The following is a 23,959-nucleotide window of genomic DNA, read 5'->3' as shown; positions in this document are numbered from 1 at the left end:
CAAAAGTATCAGTGAAAGTGATGAAATCTGAGGAACACTGAAAAGGGTCCACATTATGTCAGTACCAACAGTGCAGGCTCCTCTGAAGAGCCAAACAAGGTGAACACAGCTACCTATACACAAAAGAAAGTGTTGTATAGTCATACTCAGACATAAATCTTTGAGGTACAGAGGGTAACAGAAAATTGTTGTTTCTAATTCCTCTCTTTAAAGGTCCTGGGTCCTTATTCAGTTCTCCAAAGTACTCGAAAATACTAAGTAATCAAACTTGCAGAGTTTTGCTGTACCCCAGTACTAACAACGCTCCTGACATGAGGTCTGCTTAAGGTTACCTACTAGAATAAACAAAAGCACTGCAAGTAAGGCCTAGTGTTGGACTGGATTATCCACTACTCTGCTATATTATGCTATGTGTATTTGTAAAGCGTATTATCACCCGCAATAGTATACTGGCACAGAGCAGGTGTGTGTGCCTAGCCCTACCTTGGATACGTTGGTTAATTGGGAATTCAAGTCTTCAGCTTCTTGCAGTATTCAAGAAGAGGCTCTGATGTGGCACAGTCACTGCCAGATGGGTTTGCCTGAAAGGGAAGTGAGTGGGATTGTTTCTGTGAATCCATCGCAGCCCATCGGACCAAACAAACTGGCCCGCGTCCTACCCCTTTCAAGCTGCCCCATTTGGTAGTGCCAGTGTGCCCAACAGGCCATTCCAACCATGGCCTGGCCTTGGGCTGATGGTGACTTGTCCTCTTCCTTGTGATACCCATGGTGGGATTTCTGTCTGCTGAAAAATAGCAAAGTGCTTTGAGGCATTTGAATAGTGCTAGGTTATCCAAATCAACTGCATTCATAGACCTTTTTTACGGATATGGATTGGACAGATTTAAAATTGTATGAAATAGTTTGCATTAATGCACAGTGGACTTGATAAAAGCATTTTAATTGGACGTATATCAGCCTTTTTAATAAATGATATCCTATACCAGGAGCTGTTGGTGGTATGTGTCTGATCAACTACTCAGTTCATGAGTAGTGAAAAGAAAAGGTACCAGGCCCTCCTCTGTCATTCACCTCAACACCTACTTTGCAGTGGTTTCTGAAACCCAATCAACAGTAGCATTTTGATAATGAAATTTCATCTTAGGGATGTTCACATGGTAACACGTCCAGTGAATAGGTAAAAGTGTGGCCCAAAGACCCAGTTGCTCACTTTCACCAATACAGCTCACCTTCTCTTGCATTACCACAGCACATGAAAGTGATCTTGTGGAAGTTCACAGTCTTGAGAAATACACATTTCCTAATTTGATGCACCTTCTTTCAACAGCAACATCGTACCATGCCCTTAAAGAGCTGGCAAGAGTCAGGTGCAGATTCAACAAAGGGCGTTAGCCTTACAAGGGATTACTAATGGATTTTTTCAACTTCACCACCATCGAGGTTGAAAAACGCGAGCACAGGTTGGACAAATAACAAGCTTTGGAAAAACCAATTGGTCATACATTAGCTGAAAGTCTTTTAGCTTTGTCAATGTTTGTTTTGGTTTGACATTGCTTTTGAAAATTGTATTGCTGCTGGGCCTCGCCAATATATACAATAAACGCCTAAACAACCAAAGTTTTTTTATTGTTTTAAAATGTACACATTGCGATAGTAGCCTCTGGAGTACAGGGACCTACTTTATGTTTGGATGTGCTTCTCGTGAAAGAGCAAAATGCTATAAATTGCAGGAAGTTAGCCAATGGCTAAATCCTTTGCTGCTTCTGTCGGCCAACGTCCGTCGGTAGCACTACCTTCGTAGTGCTGTCCACGTCCGTTGGCCGACGCAGCCCCGCCCACTTCATCAAAGCGCCGCACCGCGGCAAAATTTGCTCCGCGGTTAGGCGGCTAAAGCGAGCTGACCATCTGCTGCAGGCTGTAGTGTTTTGGAAGAAAAATGTGAATGACATAACAACAAAAGGATGTAGAGGTGTGGGTGAAACCACTATATGAAAACTAAGGGTATATTGACTAAGATAATCGTGGAGAGGTACGGACCCTGGTTATACCCCATCCTTGGTAGATGTTTCATTGCTCACGCAATGATAGAAAAAAGGCGCTGATGAGTGAAATATGCGACAGAGGGGAGTGACAGATATACTGAAAATCTGTGCATGCGCAGTCTCCTGCCCGCAATTGAATTAAATCTGCACACAGTTTCCTGAGTTAGTAATGAGCTGAGGTTGAACCTAACTCCTCAGTCGCTTTAGCACAAAATACAGTCTTTTTTATTGCCATGCACTCAAATGTAACGTTTAGTGAGCTTGTTACTCTTGCTGGTTTGATATAGAATAAACCTATCAGACATGTTTTACGATAAGAATACCTCAACCATTTCTTATGAATTGACAAGTGCTGAGATATGCTCTTTAATCTTGGCCAGCAGTGGTTAAAGATTTACTCTGATTAAGTTCTGGGCGTGACAGATGTCAAGTTTTATGGGCATGGAGTCAAGGTCTAGGGTGCTCTAAAAGTTAATTATTAAGAGAAAAGATATACTATTTGCTTGGGGAAAATATCTGAACATGTGAATGTTGCTTCAAGAGTTATGCACCTGCATTCACAATTTGCAATGCCTCATTCAAGAGAGTGGTATCGAAGAAAGATGAATTAAGCTAGGCAAAACCCAGCAAAGACAGGACAGCCAAAGCTAACATTTGCCAATGGGATTGTTCACGCACATCATTTGTACTTAGCCTTGCACAAGGCTACTGAACACCAGCAACGCCTTGGCCGCAAGACAGGTTAACACACTATTAGGCAATGCTTGATGTTGGGCCAGGCTCACATGCACAAATCATTGGGATGCAAGAAATGCTACTTATGCCACCTGGATACTTAACATGTGTCCTCTGTTCTTTAGGAATTCATGAGTATCCCTCTCTATGACCACTTGTCTGGTTCATTTAGTTCATATGCAGCCCTCCAAAAGCACCCAAGCAGTAAAACGGATATGTGCTGTAACCAATCCTTGATAACATGCTGCAGCCACAGCCCCTTCAAATTAAAATATCACATATTTACTGCCGAATCCCTGTTTGCTGACCCCTATATTGCTCGGCTTACCTATGAAATTATGTATATTTCATTACTTTTATAGGTTAACACACGGTTTTGGTAATAGGTCTAATGTTGATCATTAACAGATAGGAAAAATATCTTTATACCAATATACAGCAAATGAGTGTAGTATAAATGAGTATATATGCACATATAATGCATAGTGTGGAAATGTAATATTTTATTCAATAGCTCTGCTCTAGCAGTCAGTTTTCATGTAAACAACCTTATAAATAAATAAACGTAAAAAATCGAATTAGAAAAACATTTTATATATGGATCTGCCCCAAAAGGTAAAATATTAATTTTATTTGGGTGTTTTGTCTAACACCGACATTCCACTTAACTTCGATAGTTCCAATTTTGTCTGTCCATTGGGGCAGATAGAAACAAAGCGTGGAGCCTCTCTCATCTAATTATATGGATCATTGGTAACCTAGGCCCTACTCATAGGATGACCCAGAGGGAGTACGATGATTTTTCTACCTGAAAAAACCCAACACTAAAATGTTTTCAATTTATTAGGTGCAATAAATAGCACATGGACACCATATGGCGTAGAATGGATCTGAGAGATTTATGACCTGATTGTTTCACATGGCTGAGACACTATCACGGAAAAGGGTTATTCACCAGATCCAGTGCTTAATGTGAACCGGGGGTTGCCTGTGGGCACCACCAGCACCTTTATTGTGGGGACGGGGACTCTTGCCTGTTGTCATCCCATGGGAGGCAATAGTAGCAGCTGGCAGGGAATGGCGGTGGAGGGGCGGGTTGACAGGGGGGAAATAAAATAAAATATTAAAAAATTACCACTTACCTTTTTGCCGTCCCCTGCCCCTCCTCTGTCTTGCTCAGCTTCCTTCTTCCTTCAGTCCCGGTAGCAGGAAGCACCCGTATCCCGGGCTCCCCTGAACCGATCACAACGCTACAATGCAGCGTTGTGATTGGTCGTAGCACTGCGGTTTAGCGCTCAGACAGGGACATGGAGGCTTTGTATCTCCCATACCAGGCTGTGTAATGCAGCCTGGTGGGGAACATGCTAAGTGCGCATGACTGTCTGGTCGGCCCAAGGGGGCCGGCCAAACAGTCATGTGCTCAAAGGGAGTGTGCAAACCACTCCTACCCTTGTGCCATTAGCCCCACCCTATCCCGGCCCCGCAGCTAAAAAAAATAAAATGATAATAACCACGTTATTATCATTTTCTTTTTGCTGCTCTGCTCTGAGAGCAGTAGGGCGACGCCCTACGTCCTAGTGGAGGAGCTGCTTCTGGTGGGCAATCCCAATCTGACCAGGATTTATTTTTAGCAATAGATATCACTGCCTTGCTGTTGAGTGCAGTAGCAGGACAGCTATATGATTCTTCACTCACAATGGAGTGTCACAAAACTAGTTTTTTCAACTGGCCTAAATCAAGTACTGTGGCACAGAGGTAGGAAACAGTCATAGTAGCTGACGAGACAAAAAACGGACAGCAATCTCAGTTGCAGTGTTGTTCTCACCAGTGGAGTGGATAGGTAATGATGGTCGCCAGTCCTAGAGCCAAGCAGTATTCTCTGCTGGTAAAGGCAGGCAGCCAGGAAGTGCGCAATACATTGCGTACAGTCGCCACTGCTCATTCCCACAGACTACCCAGCTCAGCAGAGAGTCTGTGATCAGATGTAATCATATGCACATGTCACAATATTCATCCAATGAATAACCATGTGCATGTCTCACTATTGCACTCCGCTGCAAGGTAGTGACCACTACTGCTAACATAAAAATCATGGTCAGTTTGAGATTGCATTCTGTGGGACAATGACAACAGGACCAGTTTACTGCACAAAAAGTGCTGGTGAGGCCCACCGGCATATGCTGGCATAAATTAAGCATTGAATATAACACATTTAATGCAGAATCTATGAAGATGGAATACAATTTTGTTAATAACATCACTTTAATTACACAGTAACTATATATATATATATTCAGTGAAAAACAGACATGATACAAAACAATAAGCACACTAAAGTAGTGATTCATAAAGGCCAATATGTATGTGTAGATTTCCTCATGTGTAGATCTATTCTTACACCTAGATGTATCTCTCTAAATTTTATGGTATTCACCATTTCTTAGCGGAGATTGCAACTTACGAGTAGGGGGGCTGGCCACAGAGCTTTGGGGGTACTTTTGGGCACTGCTGAGGCGTGAGGACACATAGCGCCTGTCTCCCCCACTGCCGCTGCCTTTTTTGACTTTGTGCGCGGCTGTCGAGGGGGGAGACTACATCTCCCAGGGGTCCTTGCGGCTGGACGCCACCCATACACCAGTTTCGCGCCAGGTGGCGCCTAAAAGAACGTCGGAGCTCCCGCGTCGCTGGACGCGCGCGGGCTAAGCCCGGGCAAAGGGCGGGCCGTCTGTGGCTGTCAGGGGCCGAAGGAGGCCGGGCGGGCCACCCCTCTTGGCTGGATGGGCAGTGACTGGACTGGGCCCTTTTACTGTGGTAATCATTATTATATTCAGTCAAAGCTAGGCTATAATGTGATGATTTTAGATAGAATACTGATATTGTGTTTTTAGGGTCTTACTATTTTTAAGTGATCAGTTCTTTTTTTCCCCTTTTTTTTAACTTTAAAATTGGGGTCCCCTTATTTTATATGTCCAAGAATCCTACGCTGAGTACCATGGGCAAAACAAATCCTCCAATCTCTCGCCCTCTCACACGGCAAAAAGCAGCTTTAATAACTCCAGTCCCGAGTTTAACGGCGATTGACAAAATGTTACAAAAAACAATAGGGGTGGTTGCATCGGCTATAGAGAACACTGAAAGACGTCTCTCTCTTACACCTGCTTTGCCCCACCTTTTCCAACCGGGAACGCATATTTAGCCACTGTTAATTCCCCTGACTCGATGCTAGCATCCTCTTTTGCTGAGCTCCCATGCGTGCAGATTGTGCCAGATGTTAGCTCTCCCATCAATGCTGCACCCTCTTTAGTTCCCCAGGTAGCTAAAAAGGTACTTAAGTTTTGCCCCATAAATAAGAAACCAAAACCACTTAAAAAATTACCTAAGCCAACTACTTCTGCCCTAGATATCTCTCAGGCTGAGTCAGGCCCCCTCTTTTCCACTCTAGCACCTCCGGTTCAGGCTATTCATGTATTAATTGATTTCCAAGCACAAATGGAACAGCTTATCACATCTTATTTTAAAATATTGATGAGTAGAATTGATAAAGTTGTTTCATTGATAAACAACAAGAGTGGAGGAGGAGAACAGTTACCCACCCCTACTGGGAACAACACTGTGAAACTGGTCCTAGGAAATACTAATCAGGTAATCCAAGGTCCAAAATCAGGTGAAGGCCCTCGAACAGATAACCTGGCACACGGATCGGTTTCATTGAATAAGTGTAAACGTACCCCTAACACCACTGCTTCCGGCCCCGCTATTCCACTCAGGGTGCACTCAGACACAGCTAGTTTTACCCCTCGAGACGCATCCCTAATCCTAAAAGCCATTAGTAAACAGCAGCCAGACAGTGGTCTGGCGCCTCAAAAGCCTCCCATGAAACCTTCTGACAATGGAATTCAACATTTACTACCTTGCCCCGAGTTACCCCCTGATGCTTCCCCGTATGTGGTGGTATTAACTGGAGTTCCTTTGCTGTCATGTGAGCGAGGTGAAACATTCCCCGAGCTGAAGAATAAAATTATTTTTTAGCTGAACAGATATAGACCATTAATGAGATCGGGCCAGGGGGAAATTTTATTTGCCAGAAGAGTTAGCTGGTTGGGGACTAAACCCAAAGATATTGTAGGAGATTGTGTAATTTTTAACTTCAGGGATCCCGGAGTGGTCAATCACATGCTTGAGTGGAGAGGTCCTTGTCAACTGGGTACAATCAATCCACTTCCCCTAGGGTATTTTTACTCATGGGAATTAGCACCTGGTGGATTTGGACCAACTTACTTCCACCAAGGTGGACAGGAGGTAGAATATAATATACCCGTAGCCAATAGATTTAGCACCTTGAATAATGTAGATTGACTACTCCAGCCACTAAGGCCCAACGTAATGGACTCCAATGTAGCTGGGTGTCCTGTGGAGGAGGGCGAGAGGGCTGAGGAGGTCTTCCCCTTGGCGGCCTTCAGGGTTAAGGAAGATGGAATAATAACGACCCCATTAAGTTTAAGTTTAAATTCATGCCCTCCAGGAGATGGATCTGAGCCGGATAACCTCGCAGGAACTCCCCCTACTAATGTGCTCTTACCCACTATAGTTAGTCCCATTAAGGCTGAGCCCCATAGATCATTAATAGGGTCCGGGAACTTAGCAGGGTTAGGATCTAAGCTACCCAATCCAGAATGGGGTAAGTTGGTAGACCAGTATGATGTGTGCTTGTTCCAAGAGACTTGGATGTTGACTGCCCCCATAAGGGTGGGCTGTGCAACATTCTACATACCTGCTGTACAGGGACCCAGGGGAAGACCCTCGGGGGACTATGCCTTTGGGTAGCCACACATTTGGGGTGCTCAGTGAAAGTAATAGATTCCCACTCCCCGGATATTCTCTGTATTGCCCTTAAATATTTGGACGGTTCAACTGTGGTTGTTTTTAACATTTACTTGCGCCCTACTCCCCACACACTGAGGTCATCTATGTTAGAGGCTCTCGATGAACTTCTTTTATTATTTTCCTCACTAACACATAAAATTATCTGGGGTGATTTTAATTACCATTTTGAACCATTGGCTGGGATCCCTTCTGTAATCTTAGATGAGGATTCCACTTGGCATATACAGGGGTGCTCCATGTACCCGGCAAAGCACTTGACGCCATTGGCCCTGCAGATCAATGAGCTTTTAGTAACTCACTCTCTCAGAGCCTGTAACGGCAGATTCCCTCCAAATGTCCCAGGTAAGAGTACCTATAATAGAGTGGGGAAAAGTACAACCATTGACTATATCATGGTCTATGTAGAATTTTGGTCTCAAATCAGGGCCTTTACCATAATTCAAAGGGTAGATAGTGACCATAATCTTCTGTCACAAGAATTAAAATATACATTGGGATACCAACATGGATTGGGGGAGATGGAGACCCATGCTGACTCAAATCTAATCACAGCTGCGGGTGGTAGACGTATTAGGTGGGCCAAGTTTGCGCTAGCTCCCGATAAAATATCTGAGCAATATCAACACGCTGCCTGCTCTCTAGCAGAGGCTTTTGAACACCCGGCCGCAAACTATGATCTTTCCTATTTCCATGCGTTTGAGAATATCCACACTAATCTAATCTCTACTCTGGCTGACTATTTTTATACCACAGTTAACAAGAGGCCACGGCCAAAAAAATCAGGCCCAATGGTTCAACAAAACCTGTAGGGTGGCTAAGTGTGAACTTGTTATTGAGGTTAAAACTGGTTCTGTGCAGAGTATTAGAGTGGCTATACTTACTTACAAAAGTATAATCGCGGAGTCCAAGTCGGAATGGGAGGCTTTAAGATGGGCAAGTATAAAAGAAGCCTTGGACGGACGTGACTACAGGGCGTTCTGGAACCTAGTTAGAGCAGGCTCGTTAGAGGGGACGTCCGCTTTAATACCTAACCTGAGCGAAGACTCCGGATAGCCCACTTTAAGCCTCTCTTTTCCCACACCGATACTGCACCTCTAGCAGACCTAGTTCCACCATCGAAGAGTACACCCGCTCTAGTATTATTGGATGCAAAGGATTCCGATTTTCAACCTTGCACTATGCTCGAAATCCAGGCGGCCCTTAGAAGCTTGTCTTCCAGGAAGGCTCCGGGATTGGACAGAATCCCTGGAGATCTATTTTTGAGTGAGCAGAAGTATGGGTTCCCTATATTTGGTTATACTTCATGGTATGGAAATCCCCCCAACTTGGTTGGGGACAGAGATTATCCCCATCCATAAAAAGGCTCCTCCACTCGACCTGGCTAACTACCGCCCTATTAGTCTCATTGACGTCTTGCAGAAATTGTGTGCCCGCCTTTTACTAATGAGGTTGCAGTGTTGGATGGACAAACATCACATCCTGACCTCCCTCCAAGCGGGCTTTCGTGCTAAGGTCTCTACCAACGACCAACTGTTTAGACTAAAATTGGTCTACTGGAAGACGGTGACTATGGGGGCTGGTAGTCTTTATTTGATCTTTGTTAATCTTCGATCTGCATTTGATTTGGTACAGAGGGATAAGCTCTGGGCGATATTGTTAGAGATGGGTGCCCCAGTATATCTGTGCAAACTGTTTAAATGTCTACATCAAGGCACTTTTGCGAGGGTGAGGTATGGGAGGAATGGGAAGCTTTCCGCTCCCTTCCCGGTGGAAAAGGATGTGAGGCAGGGGTGAGTGTTGGCCCCCACGTTCTTCTGTTTGTTCTTCAATGGATTGATTGAACGTCTATTGGGGGCGAGGGATTTAGATTCTCCTAGATTAGCAGCCCACAAGATACCAGCCCTGATGTTCGCTGATGACACCCTTTTTCTATCAAAATCTTCTATGGGTATACAGCGAACACTGGAGGCATCTGCTCCTTTTGCAGAGCTAGAAATCTGGAGATCAACCTCTCTAATGAAAATCTACAAAGCTCCGGCGAGAGGTGGGGCTCTCTATGGTGTAGAGCTCTGGGGCCACGTTAGCGCCACCTCTCTGTCTATCACCGAGAACAACTTCACTAGGCGCCTATTAAGACTTCCCCAGAGCACACCTTTGATCCCTTTACGGTTAGATTTGGGTTTGGCCCCCATACAGGAGGTTATCTCTAATCGCCCTTTGCTGTACTGGAGGCGACTCTGGTCTACTCCAGAGCTGTTAAGTTATAGGGAGGACCTAAGGGATCTATTGATCATAAGGGGTGTGGGAAACATCCCCTGGCTAAAACTTGTTAAGCAGCTTTGCCATGCACTGGGTAGGGGAGGCGTGGCTCTTTCCAGAACAAACTTGCGCCCTGACAAGAGGTTGTTGGTCAATGTACTCAAGCAATATCGAATGGACCTTATACCATTAAACCCAGCTCTGGGTAAGTTGGCCAATAGATTTCTGGAAGTCAAGGATAATTATCAATTTGAGAAATTCCTGGACGATACCAGCCCTTACTGGCGAAGAAATTATATGTCCAATTCAGACATGGAATACTTCCAGTGAGGGCAGTGACAAATAAGTCGTCAATCGCTCCCCATATACCTAGTTCATGCCCAGGGTGTGAAAGCAGTGAAGAGACGGATCTGCACGTTCTGCTCTTCTGTCCTTTCTACTCTAAGGCCAGAGCTAAATGGATCATTCAACTATGTAAGTCTTTGGGTCTCAGGAATTACAGGGAAGCATTTAGAAATACGGAAATATGACACCACCCCCTGATTGTGTTTGCGACTTCCAGATACCTTTTGTCTATGTGGTGCGCAAGAGGCGCTAAAAATAAAAAATGCCAAACTGTTACAACCGCGCTAGCATAACCACTGCAATCCACAAGGAATTCTTAATACTAAAACGTGAAGGGACTGATTTCTTTTTCTCTCCCTTTGTATTATTTTAAACTGTATAGGATCCTTTTATGTTTTTTATGTTGTTTCTAAAACTGTTTTAAGAGTATTGTCCTCTATCATGAGTACATTGTATTGTTGTATAATGGTATATTCTTATTCAAATTTTTGCATATATGCACTTTTATGTTTTTTAGCCGATAATAAAGCTTTTTGACTGACTTACGAGTAGGCCTACATGTCTCCATCCCCTTAAATATGAGGGTGGACACAACAGAATTTACAAGTCAAAAGTTACTAGTAGTCACTTTTCAACTATTGGTGGAGATCACTGGGGTGGAGATCTCCCTAAGGAAAAGTATAGGCAAAATGTAATAAAGTGTATTCTTTTTTATTATTATACATGAATTTACTATATATTATACATATAGTATAGTGTAAAAGTATTAATATTAAAGTGAAGCTAATATAACTAAATGAAAGAGCATATTATCTCTTCAAATTAAATATGTATTAAATAATAAAATTATGTAAATAAATTAATGTAATTCTTGGATAATAATTTGAACAATACTTAAAAAAAATAATCTGACCATCTTTACCGTTTCAATATGCATTTTGTTGTACTAAACCTGGGTAAAACCTTATATCTTATTTAATTTAAAGTTTTTAAAAATAAGTTTAAAAAATCATTTTTAAGTATATTAATGTAGTAAAAATGTATAAAACTATCCGATACTAATCCTGCCTTTTTATAAGTAAATATATATATATATATATATATATATATATATATATATATATATATATATATATATATATATATATATATATATATATATATATATATATATTCATATAAATGTATGTACACTTACAAATATATACAAACCACTCCGTCTCTCACACACTGGAACCTTGATTCCGACCAGCGTACAGGAATAGACACGGACCCTGTATTATAGATGCTGATTATTTATTGAAGTGCTGCCGCCATATCGTTTCGGCTCCACAGAGCCTTGATCACATGACAGTGTGACAGAGTGCTTCTACTTAATTTAAAGTGCAAGTGCTACCCATGTTTTAGGTCACGTGGGATGAACATGAAAGACAGATTGTGTGGACACCAGTGTATGGCTACATTCATAGCTTATTCAGACTGTATGTTTATGCACATAGTTGAAGTTAATGATTATAAATAAGTAAATAAATACACACAATATTTAAAATTGGATAAATATGTGCTAAAATCTATAAAACTCATATTGCAATACACTGCATAACATCACGATGATGTTGATATCCGCAACTCACTCCATTTGCCATTGCCTAATTGTGCAAATAACGCTTTGGATGTATGCAAATAAACACCGATAATCATATTTGTCACTGGTTCCTCTGTCATATCCATATCCATAAATGGTGATACAATAACAATTCTGGGTTAAATCCCCTGATGTATCCAACATTATAACCTGGTCATTCGTGTGACCAGTACCTATGGTGCTATCCTTCATATATAGTGTTAAACAAAAAGTGCCTGTTGTGCAGTTAAAAACAATATTATGTGCTTTCGAAAAAAGTTTACCTTAAGACAGACTGGGCCCAGTTCTGTCCCAATGTAGTACTTATTCACTGCCAAAAGCCACATAACAACCATTAATCTAAATCCGTTCAATATGTTCGAGGAGTTCCTCTATAGAAACGACCACTGATCTCTCTAATGAAGTTTAATAATATGAACTTATGTGTCACTCTGTATACATATACAGCTTGGTCTGATGCTGATCAATACTCTATTTGTTCACTTTAGACCATGTATGTATCCGCAATCCTAAAAGAGGTGTACCTACAGTGTAATTAAGTAGTTGTATATAATTACCATGATTTGCTACATCATAAATACAGTAATTAATGCCATAAAGTAGATTAGGGATATAAAATAACATAACTTCTTCATCTAGTTGTAAAAGCGCAATTGGACATACATTATTAGTATAACTATTATAAAATAGCTCTCATTAAAATCATAAATAACTATCAAACATGTTAAAAGATATTTAAAATGATAATGCCCATTATATTGTTGTATCCAGATATTATTTTTTTTTACAATTAGTACAGACAGGTATATAAGTCTTCCGTGAGGTTCAGTCCCTGCGGTTGCTTAGTATCCAATTGTAGACTGTACTTAGTCTCTAGTTTGCGCAGTTTGGACTCCCTGTTACCTCCCCGCCTACTGGCACAAATTACATTTATGACATATTATTGAAGCCCTTTGTTGTTACTCTGATGGAAATCTTTAAAGTGCCTGGCTACCGGATAAGTATTATCCTGGGATGCTAATGCCCTCAAATGTTGAAGAATACGTTTGTGCACAGGGAGTTTAGTACTCCCTACATATCTGAGGGCACAGGCACATTCAAGTATGTATACCGCATATTCGGTTTTACATGTGAGTACCTTATTTATTTCATGTTCCCTGTTGCTGAATCCATCTTTGAATGTCTTCCTGTTTGTACCATGGGTGCAAGCTTTACAAGTTTTGCACTTGAAAAAGCCTCTATTTGTTTGCAGCCATGAGGTTTTATCCAGGACTTCAGGGCCTGTGTCTACCAGTCTATCCTTCATGGATGGTGCTCGACTGTAGGTAATTGATGCCATTTTGGGCAATAATTTACCAATGACGGGGTCTTTGAGTACTATTGGCCAACTGTTAGAAAATGATTTTGCGTAGATCCTTATGTTGATTACACTATCCCAAAATGATTCTAAAAGGATCTGCGCCTTGAGTAGCATGTATATTACCATTTGGCTCATAGATATGTGTCTCAGCCAAGATATCATATCTGCTTAATAATTCAGTACGGCTGATTAGCATGGACTTCTGTCTAGCCCGCTCAATCACTTTCCTGGAGTAACCTCTCTCTAGGAATCTCCCTGTACTAGCTGCCTGGGCCTGTTGTAATTCTGATTCATTGCTGCAAAGACTCCTTAGGCGTATCATTTCTCCATAGGGAATGCTCATTATTAGATGGGTGGGATGTGTACTGCCTAAATGGAGAGTTGTGTTACCTGTGGTGTTCTTTCTATATAAAGGGGTCTAAAGTTTGTTCCCGCTTACATAAACCTCTGTGTCTAGGAATGGGACTTTTTCCTGACTCATCGTAACTGTGAACGCCAGATTAAATTGATTCATATTGATTGTTTCCACAAAGTCTAAGGCCTCCTCCTCACTACCTCTCCATACCACAAAAAGATCATCTATAGTAATATATACATGCATATTTAGGTATAAGTTAACAGCTGTCTACTCCTGGTTTTTCAATATGTCCAGTTTATTCCATCACCATCGCACAGAATGGTTGAAGCATTTCGGCTACGCAGTAGCCTTGTTCACGTGCCAATATAAGGCCTGGGTGGTAAATTCTGTTCCGCTTGCGAAATTTGCAGAATTTGGATAATTTTGCATTCTGCTGAGAACGCGGAATTGCCAAAAATTCTGCGATCTGCCGCTTCGCAGAATTTTATGCTTGTTTGCGTTTCCAAAATGCCTGTTTGTGAGATATTTCCCCCCAAGCATGCAAATAGAGTTCGCGAACAGGTAAAAAGCATCGCGAATGGGCAGAACAAACAATTCTACGTGTTTGCGGAACTCTGCATGCTCGCTGAAATTTATTACCGTTTCGCTGAGATTTGCGTAACATGACTAAACAAATTCTGCCCACCCCTAGTGATTATAATTTGACTATCAACATCATTAAAATATAACTGAATGAATGAATGCATTTTTTTTGCGTATGTGATTAAATAACATTTTTACACATTAACACTATATTAGAACTCATTATTCAAAAATACAGAGTATACCACGCGCAATTAATTCCAAATTCTTTAAAAGCAACTACCATTGTTCCTGTTGCGTTAATCCTATAACCATCAAATGTATGATCGTTAAATGCAGATGGGTATGTAACTAGGCAGTCCGAAATCATTCTTCAGGGACTTGGTCTTCGATTGATGAAAATGTATAGAATACATGATCTTCCAACATTTATACGCTCGAAACCAACATGCAGACATTCACTCTTCAGTAAGCCTGGGCGTAGTTTGCGGAGTTTTGCTACGCGGAACTCTGCAAAGTTACAAAAAAAATCTGCGAAGTTCTGCGAGTGGAGGAGTGCAGTGCGAACCGCAGTTTGTGCTGGTATTCCTGCCGATCGGGTAGAAATTCTACCCAAGCGGCAGCTCGCGAACTTACCGCTTGCGATCGTGAGCGGGGAAAAAGCTCCACTGCACATCGTGAAGTGGAGTTTTTGCACTCACAGGAACTCCGGGGAGTGCAAACTGCAGAAAACTCTGCAAACTCCGGGAATCGAGCGAAGTTCACCGGCCAGTCAGTTAAAAGTTTTAAAGTACATGATCTTCCAACGTTTATACAGTCAGGTAGCAACAACTAAAACTGGTAATGGCATTGTCTAGTTTGGTTGGGTTCAGCTTTTAAATCTGCTCAACCTAATATTAAGATATTTCCCAATCGAGCAATATAAGCTGAGGTAAAACAAAGTGATATTGCCTCCTTACAGATGCGAGTTCCATTCTCTGAGAACATTTGTTTTAGAGGAGTGCAATGAGTGGTCCTATATTTTGGACAGCAAAGAAGTAGGTGTATAAAGGATTCTTTTTTGTAAATATAAAATCTACATTTTGGAATGGTGTTAAATCAATTTTGCTACTGTGGCTGGAGTTCATTGATTGTTAAGAGTCAGGAAACTGGCAAGCATATTGTTTTCCCTATATGCCCGACTCAATTATTCTTTCAAATAATATTGTAAGTATGGAGTTTCATATGATTGCAAGATATAGCTGCATCTGTGTGGTTGCATGGATACTAAATCGAATTCTCTTGATGTTGCTGCACTCTATTTTTCAAAAAAATATTCAAGGAAGAGTAAAAGAAGCTGCTTGATCTTAAGTTGTCTAAATTCAGATCAAAATTAGAGCTTGCCAGGTGTAAGTATCCAGTACATTCAATATCTGGCCCATTAAAAATCTCTTGCAGTACTGCTTTTAATGTCCCATTTTTAGCGTTTAGAAATTAGGAATTACATACTAGGTCTTGTTTTAATAGTCCAAAGTCCAGTTGAATCTGCAACAGTCGGGTGTACTGTCGTAGCTGTAAAATGTGTCTGTAAGTGATGCACTGCAGCTTGTCTAGGATAGAATCCATTTTAGATGGCAAGGCTTCTTGACTGTACAAGAGTGGTGATACTATTTTAGACTTCATTACCCTTATGACAGCTTCTGCTGATGGGCTATATAACTTTTTCATTTAGACTGCCTAATACAAATATTATGTTGCATGCTTTGTTCTCCATTGATCTTAAGTAGGTTCGTGATTTACTTGTGTCTTATAGACATATTCCTGAGTTGTATACTATAAAGTAGTCATCTTGGCTGAACCAGTTTCCAGACTCTCTCTGATTTCCCTTTGAGTTTCCTGAAAACCGTTACATTCATTCTGCTTTCATTTGCATCAATTTTTTGCTCAAACTGTATTTAGGTAGGTCATACAGTGACCACTGTGGTCTTATTTTTGTTTGATGCATGATGAATTAATAATCTGAGTATTGTAAGATTTGGATTTTATGCATCCTTATCCATGGAGGAAATTATGTAACTATTGCTACTGAGGTCCCCATGTCAGCGGTGTACAGGTTGAACAACAACGGGGCCAATACACAGCCTTGTTTAATGCCTCTGTTTGTTAGGATCTTTTCTGACACCTTGTCTCTGTGGCCCAATTTAACTTGTACCCACGTATCCCAGTAGAGTGCAGCTATTGCTTTGAGTAGTGTTTGTAGTGTCCCAATCAACTACTTTTTACCATAATGTTTGCCCGTTCACTCCAACAAATGCTGTGGACTAGTCTGCAAAGCAGGCAAAAACTAATGACTGGAAAAGAGCAGTTTACTCAATGTGCCAGAAATCTAGGTCTGTTTGCTTACTTTCCTCCAACCCTTGTTGAACAAACAGTCTATGCTGGTATCCCATGCCACGTGAGAAGAACACCACTTAAGGAGTTGCGCTTGTCACAAGTTGAAGGCCAAGTCTAGTGCTGCAGGGGACTATGACGACTGTACTACTAATTTATGTACTACAAAGTGGAACATGAGAATTGAGCCCACTGTATCAACATTAAATACGAAGTGGCAATTTGTTTTAACTCAAATTGCCATTACAACACACTGTTAGCAATCAGCATATTTATGTTATGTTATGTTAAGTGAGTTTCTATAGCGCACAGCTGTCCCACCAAAGGGGCGTCCTGGCGCTGCAAGAGATCGAATAACACACACGGCAGGAAAGGTCGTAACACACGTCACGGAACCAATAGACTACACTGAAGGGAAGAGGAAAGTTTTAATGGCTTTCCTGAAAGTGAGCAGGCCATCCATACCCCGAATATGTACAGGCAACAAATTCCATAACTTAGCGGCCAGACAGCAAAACGAACGCCCTCCTGCACGGCATAGTTTAACCCGATGGACAATCACCAAGTTTTGCCCCAACGAGCGCAGCTGCCGAGGGGGGACATAAGGGATCAAGAAGTCTCTCAGAAACACTGGGGTGGCAGTTTTCAACATCTTGAAGGATAGACATAATGATTTAAAATGGATCCGCTTCTCCATCGGAAGCCAGTGTAGCCCTCGAATAGTAGCCCCCACAGGACAGGAGCGAGGAAGACCCACCAGTATTCTAGCTGCAGAGTTTTGAACCCATTGCAGCCAAAGTATCTCCGCTTTATTGGCCCCTAAAAGCAGGGAGCTTGCAAAATCCAAACATGATAGTATAGTTGACTGCACAATTAGCTGTCGTACTGACGGGTCAAAAAACTTTCAGAAGAGGTTTAAGACCTCGTAACAGACCGACACAAGTAGCAGCAACTTTCTTTGTGTGGGTCTGGAAACTAAGAGTAGAGTCCATCCAACCACCAAGATTCTTTACCACTGCCTTGGGCATGGGCATGACTCCTAGGAGCGACGGCCACCAATGTTCATTCCACAGAGTAACATTTTTGCCAACCAGCAGAACCTCTGTTTTTCTTGCATTTAATTGCAAACAATTATTGGCCATCCATTCGGCCACCGCCGTTATGCCATCTCTAAATCTGGTGGCCGTTGTAGAGGGCCCCTCAGCTAAGGTGACAACAAGCTGCGTGTCGTCAGCATACGAGACCATAATAAGGTCCCATTGTTTAGCGACAGCAGCTACAGGCTGGACATAAAGATTAAACAACGACGGGCTCAATGCTGATCCCTGCGGGACCCCCAGCCCGATGGAGTGGGACTGGGAGAGGAACGATGGCGGACACTTGGGAAGATCACACTGTCAAGAAAGATCTGAACTATTCTAGGGCCGACCCGGTGACCCCCGCTACCTCTAATCGATGAAGAAGGATGCCATGTGACACCGTATCAAAGGCAGCACTGAGATCTAACAGAAACAGCGCTGCACTTTGACCAGCATCAAGGATTGACCGGAGATGTTCAGTGGTAGCCAACAGAGCCGTTTCCATGCTATAGCCTGGTCGGAATCCATTCTGTGATGGGTCCAGGATCTTATTGGAGCTCAAGAATTGAGACAACACATTATTGACATGGGCTTCCGCGATCTTGGCCACCCAGGGGAGAAGAGAAATAGGTCTAATATTCTCGGGTTTGGAAGTGTCTCTTAATAATAGGTGACACCAAAGCCTGTTTCCATGAAACCAGGACAATAGCAGTAGCAAAGGAAGAATTAAGTATTTGACAAAGCGGCTCCCGGAAAATCGGGAGCGACTCAGTAAATTGAGAAGGTCTCAGAGGATCAGAGGGTGATGGGATTTAATTCTACCACTCAGTCTGGTAAATTCCTCCTCGGAGATGTCCGGAATTGCCGATAAAGTCGAACAAGGCCCATCGTTAGAGGGCGAGGGGATGGGATGAAAAGAAGTGTGTAGAAAGGATTGAAAGATCATTTGAACTTTTTCCTCAAAGAATGTCGCAAGCTCATCACACTGCTGCGCGGACACTATACTAGGCATAGCCGCTTTATTACTCCTAAGGTTTTTAAAGATTTTAAAAATGCATTTCGCTGGATTAGAACTTGATCTTATTTCATTTGCATAAAAGGCCAAGCGAACAGAACAGATAGATTTGTGATAGATCTTGATTTGAGCGAGAGAGTTTAATTTTTTCTCACATACACCTTCTCCAGGTACGTTCAGCTTTCTTACAAGCTTTCCTAAGAATTCTCGGTGAATCATTATAACAGGGACTGGTGTTAGAGGTGCGCCCCTTGATCCATCTTGCAGGGATGAAAGTGTCCAAAACGCATTGTAACCCACCTCGGGGTCCGACAAGTTTCCCAGGGGGTTGGCAATGAGGAAGGTATGAAGATTTTGTAGCCTCAGTTTACGCCATGGACGTCTAAAGACCTGGTTACCTGTGTCTAACTTAAAAGGTTCTATTACCGATAGCGACAGCTCTATCAAGGAATGATCGGTCCATCCCATGGGTTTAGGCATTTCGATCTTCAAGAATTGTATGTTGGAAAAAATAGGGTCTAGTAGATGCCCGGCTATATGCGTGGGGCCAGACACTAGTTGCTCCAACTGTAAAGCCTCCAGGTCAGCTAATAGACTGCAGATGGCACTGTCATGAGTGAGATCAAATTGGAGATTAAGGTCACCCAAGATAGTAAAATTTGCAGATCCTACAACAAGTGCGCTAACAGTCTACAGAAAGGCATCTATGAACTTAGAAGCCGGCCCTGGAGGGCGGTAGTCCAAAAGTCCAGAGAGGGTCAGGTGCAGGCCTATAGACACCCTAAAGCGGGTGCATTCACAGCCCACAATGTCTTCCTTAATGAGCAAACAGGAATAATGAGATTTATAAATTACCACAATACCCCCTCCCCTGGAGTCTCTATTTATAGTACAGATGGAATAACCAGAGGGGAGAGCGAGATTAGGTACTGCTGTCATATCATCCCTCAACCAAGTTTCTCATATAAAAAATATGTCCGGGCTCTCCTCTGAAACGAGGTCATAGACTTACATATAGTGTTTAACCAATGACCTCACATTCAGTTGAAATTTTTTAAGCGGGACTTTAGGATGCCTGTCAACTGCTAACCGAGAGTGGCTAGGGGCAGGAATGCTAAAGCAACACGCTGGACATTTCAACTCTGTAGCCCCCACGATAAACAGTGGCTTACCGCATACCCTAGTCCCTGGGTTCAGTGCCAGAAGGTCCTCCCTGCTGTAGCATAATGGCCCAGTCTGCATCCGCCCAGGGGTCTTGGCGAGAGGCGGCGTACAGGCGCGGACGGGCGCAGACGGGCTTGCCTTTGGCGCGCCTTCGGCGCACTGCCGGCACGCCCGCTGCGCGCGTCTGCTGTGCATCCTTTCTGAGGGAACCCTTTTAAGCCTCCCTGTGTCCAACAACTAGCACGCTACCCACTCCGCTACCTCTAAGATGGCGGCGGTTTGCGGCGGCGGTCCCGAGTGTACCCAGCGTCCCTGCTCAGTGCCTAGTCGACTGAGAAGGTAGGTAGGTGATAACAACACAAGTAATGTCAAGATGTGCAAGTTAAAAAACAATTAAGCAAAACACACAATTTTTAAAAGAAAAGGCTCCCGGTTTCCGCCTCAGGAGTCACGAGCTTGTGTGGCAAAGGTGCGCGCAAACACAGCGGGGCATCTTTTAAGCCTCCCTGTGTCCAACAACTAGCATGCTACCCGCTCTGCTACCTCTAAGGTGGCGGCGGTCCCGAGTGTACCCAGTGTCCCTGCTCAGAGCCTAGTCGACTGAAAAGGTAGGTAGGTGATAACAACACAAGTAATGTCAAGATGTGCAAGTTAAAGAACAATTAAGCAGAACACACAATTTTTAAAAGAAAAGGCTCCCGGCTTCCGCCTCTGGAGTCACGAGCTGGTGTGGCGAAGGAGAGCGCAAACACAGAGGGGCGTCTTTTAAGCCTCCCTGTGTCCAACAACTAGCACACTACCCGCTCCGCTACCTCTAAAATGGCGGCGGTTTGCGGCGGCGGTCCCGAGTGTACCCAGAGTCCCTGCTCAGTGCCTAGTCTACTGAGAAGGTAGGTAGGTGATAACAACACAAGTAATGTCAAGATGTGCAAGTTAAAAAACAATTAAGCAGAACACACAATTTTTAAAAGAAAAGACTCCCAGCTTCCGCCTCAGGAGTCACCAGCTGGTGAGGCAAAGGTGATCATTGTGCTGTACACAATCAGATGTGCAAGACAGTAAGGACGGCATCCTCATGCAAAGGAAGCAAATTCCAAAGTTAGCCTAAAAGAGTGGACCAAACTGCCGGTCCTACCATCAAAATGCATCACACTCACTGCAGTGTTCACAGTCATTACGTTGGCACAGGGAGAGCATGAGAAAAAATAATTTGCATTCAGAACTCTCCAAGACCCTGATTACAATGGATGCAGAACTCTCCATTGGTATCCCGGCACTCAGAAGTACTAATACAGTGGGTATTGTTACTACCGGGAAGTTGGAATACCATAAAATTTAAAGTTACCCTCTGCGAAGTATGACAAAACATGCATAACTGGTAAATCAACACTGATTCCCATATGTTTAACTAAATCGCCAGGTGAATGACCAAAACAAACCAGGGGATTCCCCCTTCGGCTAGTGACTGACAATAATGGCAACATCGGGAATCATATGGCATCTTTTAATCAGTCCCATGTCTAGTGCCAAAGCTGTAATTGTAATCGGGGTCCCCAGGTTCCAAGAATGGAAACTTACATGTAGGCTCCATCATATCTCTCCAGAAAAAGACCTCTGATGCCATTACTGTAAACACCCCACCACCTATGTTGATTCAAGGAGAACCCAAAAAGGGGGTTAATGCATGTTAGTTTCTGAAATGATACCTGGCAAATCTGGTGTCTCCTAAGCGGGAAGAGCTCCAATGCAAAGACAATTCATGGGATCCAATTACAGACTTTTATGCCACTGATCTACTCATTTCATCAATTATTTCCACACTGATGATGGCAAAGAGAAGGCTGTCAAGGGTTCTCTTTCACACCCTCAGTGATGAAGTACAGAGGATCCTCTAATCCAGGCAAAGGTTCCTAATGAAATATCCTGATGCATTGTCCAGTAAAGGGCAGTGAACATCCCAGCTACACAACATGAGAGAGATCACATTGGGAGACTCTCCACTGTAAGGTACAGTGCATCTCTCCCTTCCAAGTATCAAAACACTATGTCACCAAAGCTTCTTCAGCTTCCCTCATCAGCTCTCTAGTGGTATCCATGCACACAAGGGAAACTGTGTTCTTGCGAGAAATGAGCCTCTGTATGGTCTGTAGGATGGGTTCAAATTTCTGCAGTTTTACCCAGTTCTCAAAAACTAGTTCTCATGTGTTCAGATAGCAGCTTTCCTTTGTGAGTTTTATGAAATGCCAATGGAATTACCTGGAAACTAACTGTAGGAACAGAGTCTGTATCCCAAAGAGCAGTAAGCTTGAAAGGTAATTTTCTTGATCTACAGTTAACATTTGGCTCTACAACATGCATAAATTTAGAGGGGTAACAGTGAATAACTGATATGTTTACCAACAGGTTCGGAGTGACATCAAATAGACAACAAGAACAAAGCTTGAGGTGTTCTAGGATGTTATCCAGAACCCAGATGCACAATGGTACTTTAATGTGCATGTTCGGGGCTTTACAGAGAAGGGTAACATGGCAGTTTCCTGCACCGCAGAGGCTGCATGGACCATGGGAGCTTCCTCATATCATTGTTAATAATAATAAATAAATCCACATTTGTAAAGCGCAAACAATCACCGGTAAGGGTCTCTAGGCGCTGGGGGCCGTCGGGAAGATTAGGCAAGCCATGGAGCCGGCGATCGAACCGTGATCCCCAGATTCTAGCGTCAGTCCGCCTGGCCGCGACGCCACACCTCATCCCTCATTGTTAAGAGGCTTTGTTGATATTCCCCTTATCATACCAGAGGCTTGCGAACAATATGATTATCCCTACTTTTTGCCATTGTCCTTTGGTCATATCTCTGTGCTTCTTAAACATATTAGCTGCATTACAACATATTAGATGTGTATTTGTGCAAATTCATTGTACAGACATTGAGTAAAATTTAAGATGACAATACTACCATCAATATGACTATTATTAAACGCTATATCTCAATCTGAGGAAGGAGGAGATCCTAGTGCAGAATACACAATCCAAATCTGGATGTTTTGATGGAACAGATCAGAATGTGCAAGTGCATGTTATGAGACAGAAACATAACCAGATATCACCCAAAAGCAAAAATGGACCAGATCCTACCTTCACATGGTGTACTAGACGCTGTGCTTCGTTTACTTTGTAGTTTTCTACTCCTAGTTCTTTGGCTAGTCGGAAGATGCGATTCTGCGTTGGCCCCACATAGGCTCCTCCGAGGTCCACATACTTCACATATTGATTCTAATAAACAAATAAAAAGTAGGTTACAAAACATACCATATAACTTCCCAAAGGTTTTGTAATCATTGTACAAACTATATTTCAAAATATTTGACATTTACATTCTACATCCTATTTGTGTTAGATAAAAGGAGTTTGCTTTAGGACAACTTTACTGATTTTGTAGCTCTGGATCTCCTCGGGGTGTAAAGCTTGACCCTGCAACCCCAGCAGTGCAGGGCTCCCCAAATCTTTAGGGGGGTTCTCATTCAGCCAAAGGTCAATGAATACCAGTGGGATACAGGAGACTCAGGGACCCACCCAAAATCACATACCAAAATGTTTATTGATAGTTAATTAAAACCATTCAATTTTAGCATTGCAACTTGGATGCAAATGAGTGATTACCATAAATTTACTTTTACGTGTTTTTAGGAAAGTAATATAACCTCTGTTGCTTGCCGACAAACGTTTCTCCAGGCAAAGCCCGGCACACTTTGTAAGGGCAAGCAGCTCACAATAGGAGTTGTGCTTCCCGGAATGGGTGTGAACATGCACTGTTATCATCCTTGCCCCGTTTAGAGATATGAACATTGGAATGTCGTGGTAGCAGCGCACTTTTAAAATACCATGCACTGTGGTACTCACATTCTGTGAGCTTTCATATAACAGCGTAGTAACACTACAGGGTTAAAGGCCTATTAGCCTTCATTTAGGCTTTTCACAATAAATGTCTGCCTTTGTTGGGATTTTTCATAATAAACGGAGCAGACCCATTGCACCTGACTTAACTTCTCACAAGGAACCAATAAGATCTGTAGCCTTTAATTTGTAGTAATCAACAAACCCAACTCAAGATTACAGTAAT

General features: G+C 42.7%; 1 protein-coding gene across 1 annotated transcript in view; it reads right to left on the bottom strand.

The window, feature by feature from the left end:
- LOC147697030 (amine oxidase [flavin-containing]-like) overlaps positions 1-23,959 on the bottom strand; it is a 335,947-nt gene that overhangs the window by 169,639 nt on the left and 142,349 nt on the right. Inside the window, exon 3 of the mRNA XM_086934107.1 lies at positions 22,975-23,112. Coding sequence (XP_086790233.1) covers positions 22,975-23,112 — 138 coding nt within the window. The remainder of the gene's footprint in view (positions 1-22,974; positions 23,113-23,959) is intronic.

The sequence above is a fragment of the Lissotriton vulgaris genome, chromosome 8 (assembly GCF_964263255.1).
Source record: "Lissotriton vulgaris chromosome 8, aLisVul1.2, whole genome shotgun sequence".
Lineage (NCBI taxonomy): Eukaryota > Metazoa > Chordata > Amphibia > Caudata > Salamandridae > Lissotriton > Lissotriton vulgaris.
Note: the sequence above shows the minus strand (reverse complement) of the source record. Positions and strands in the feature narration are given on the sequence as shown.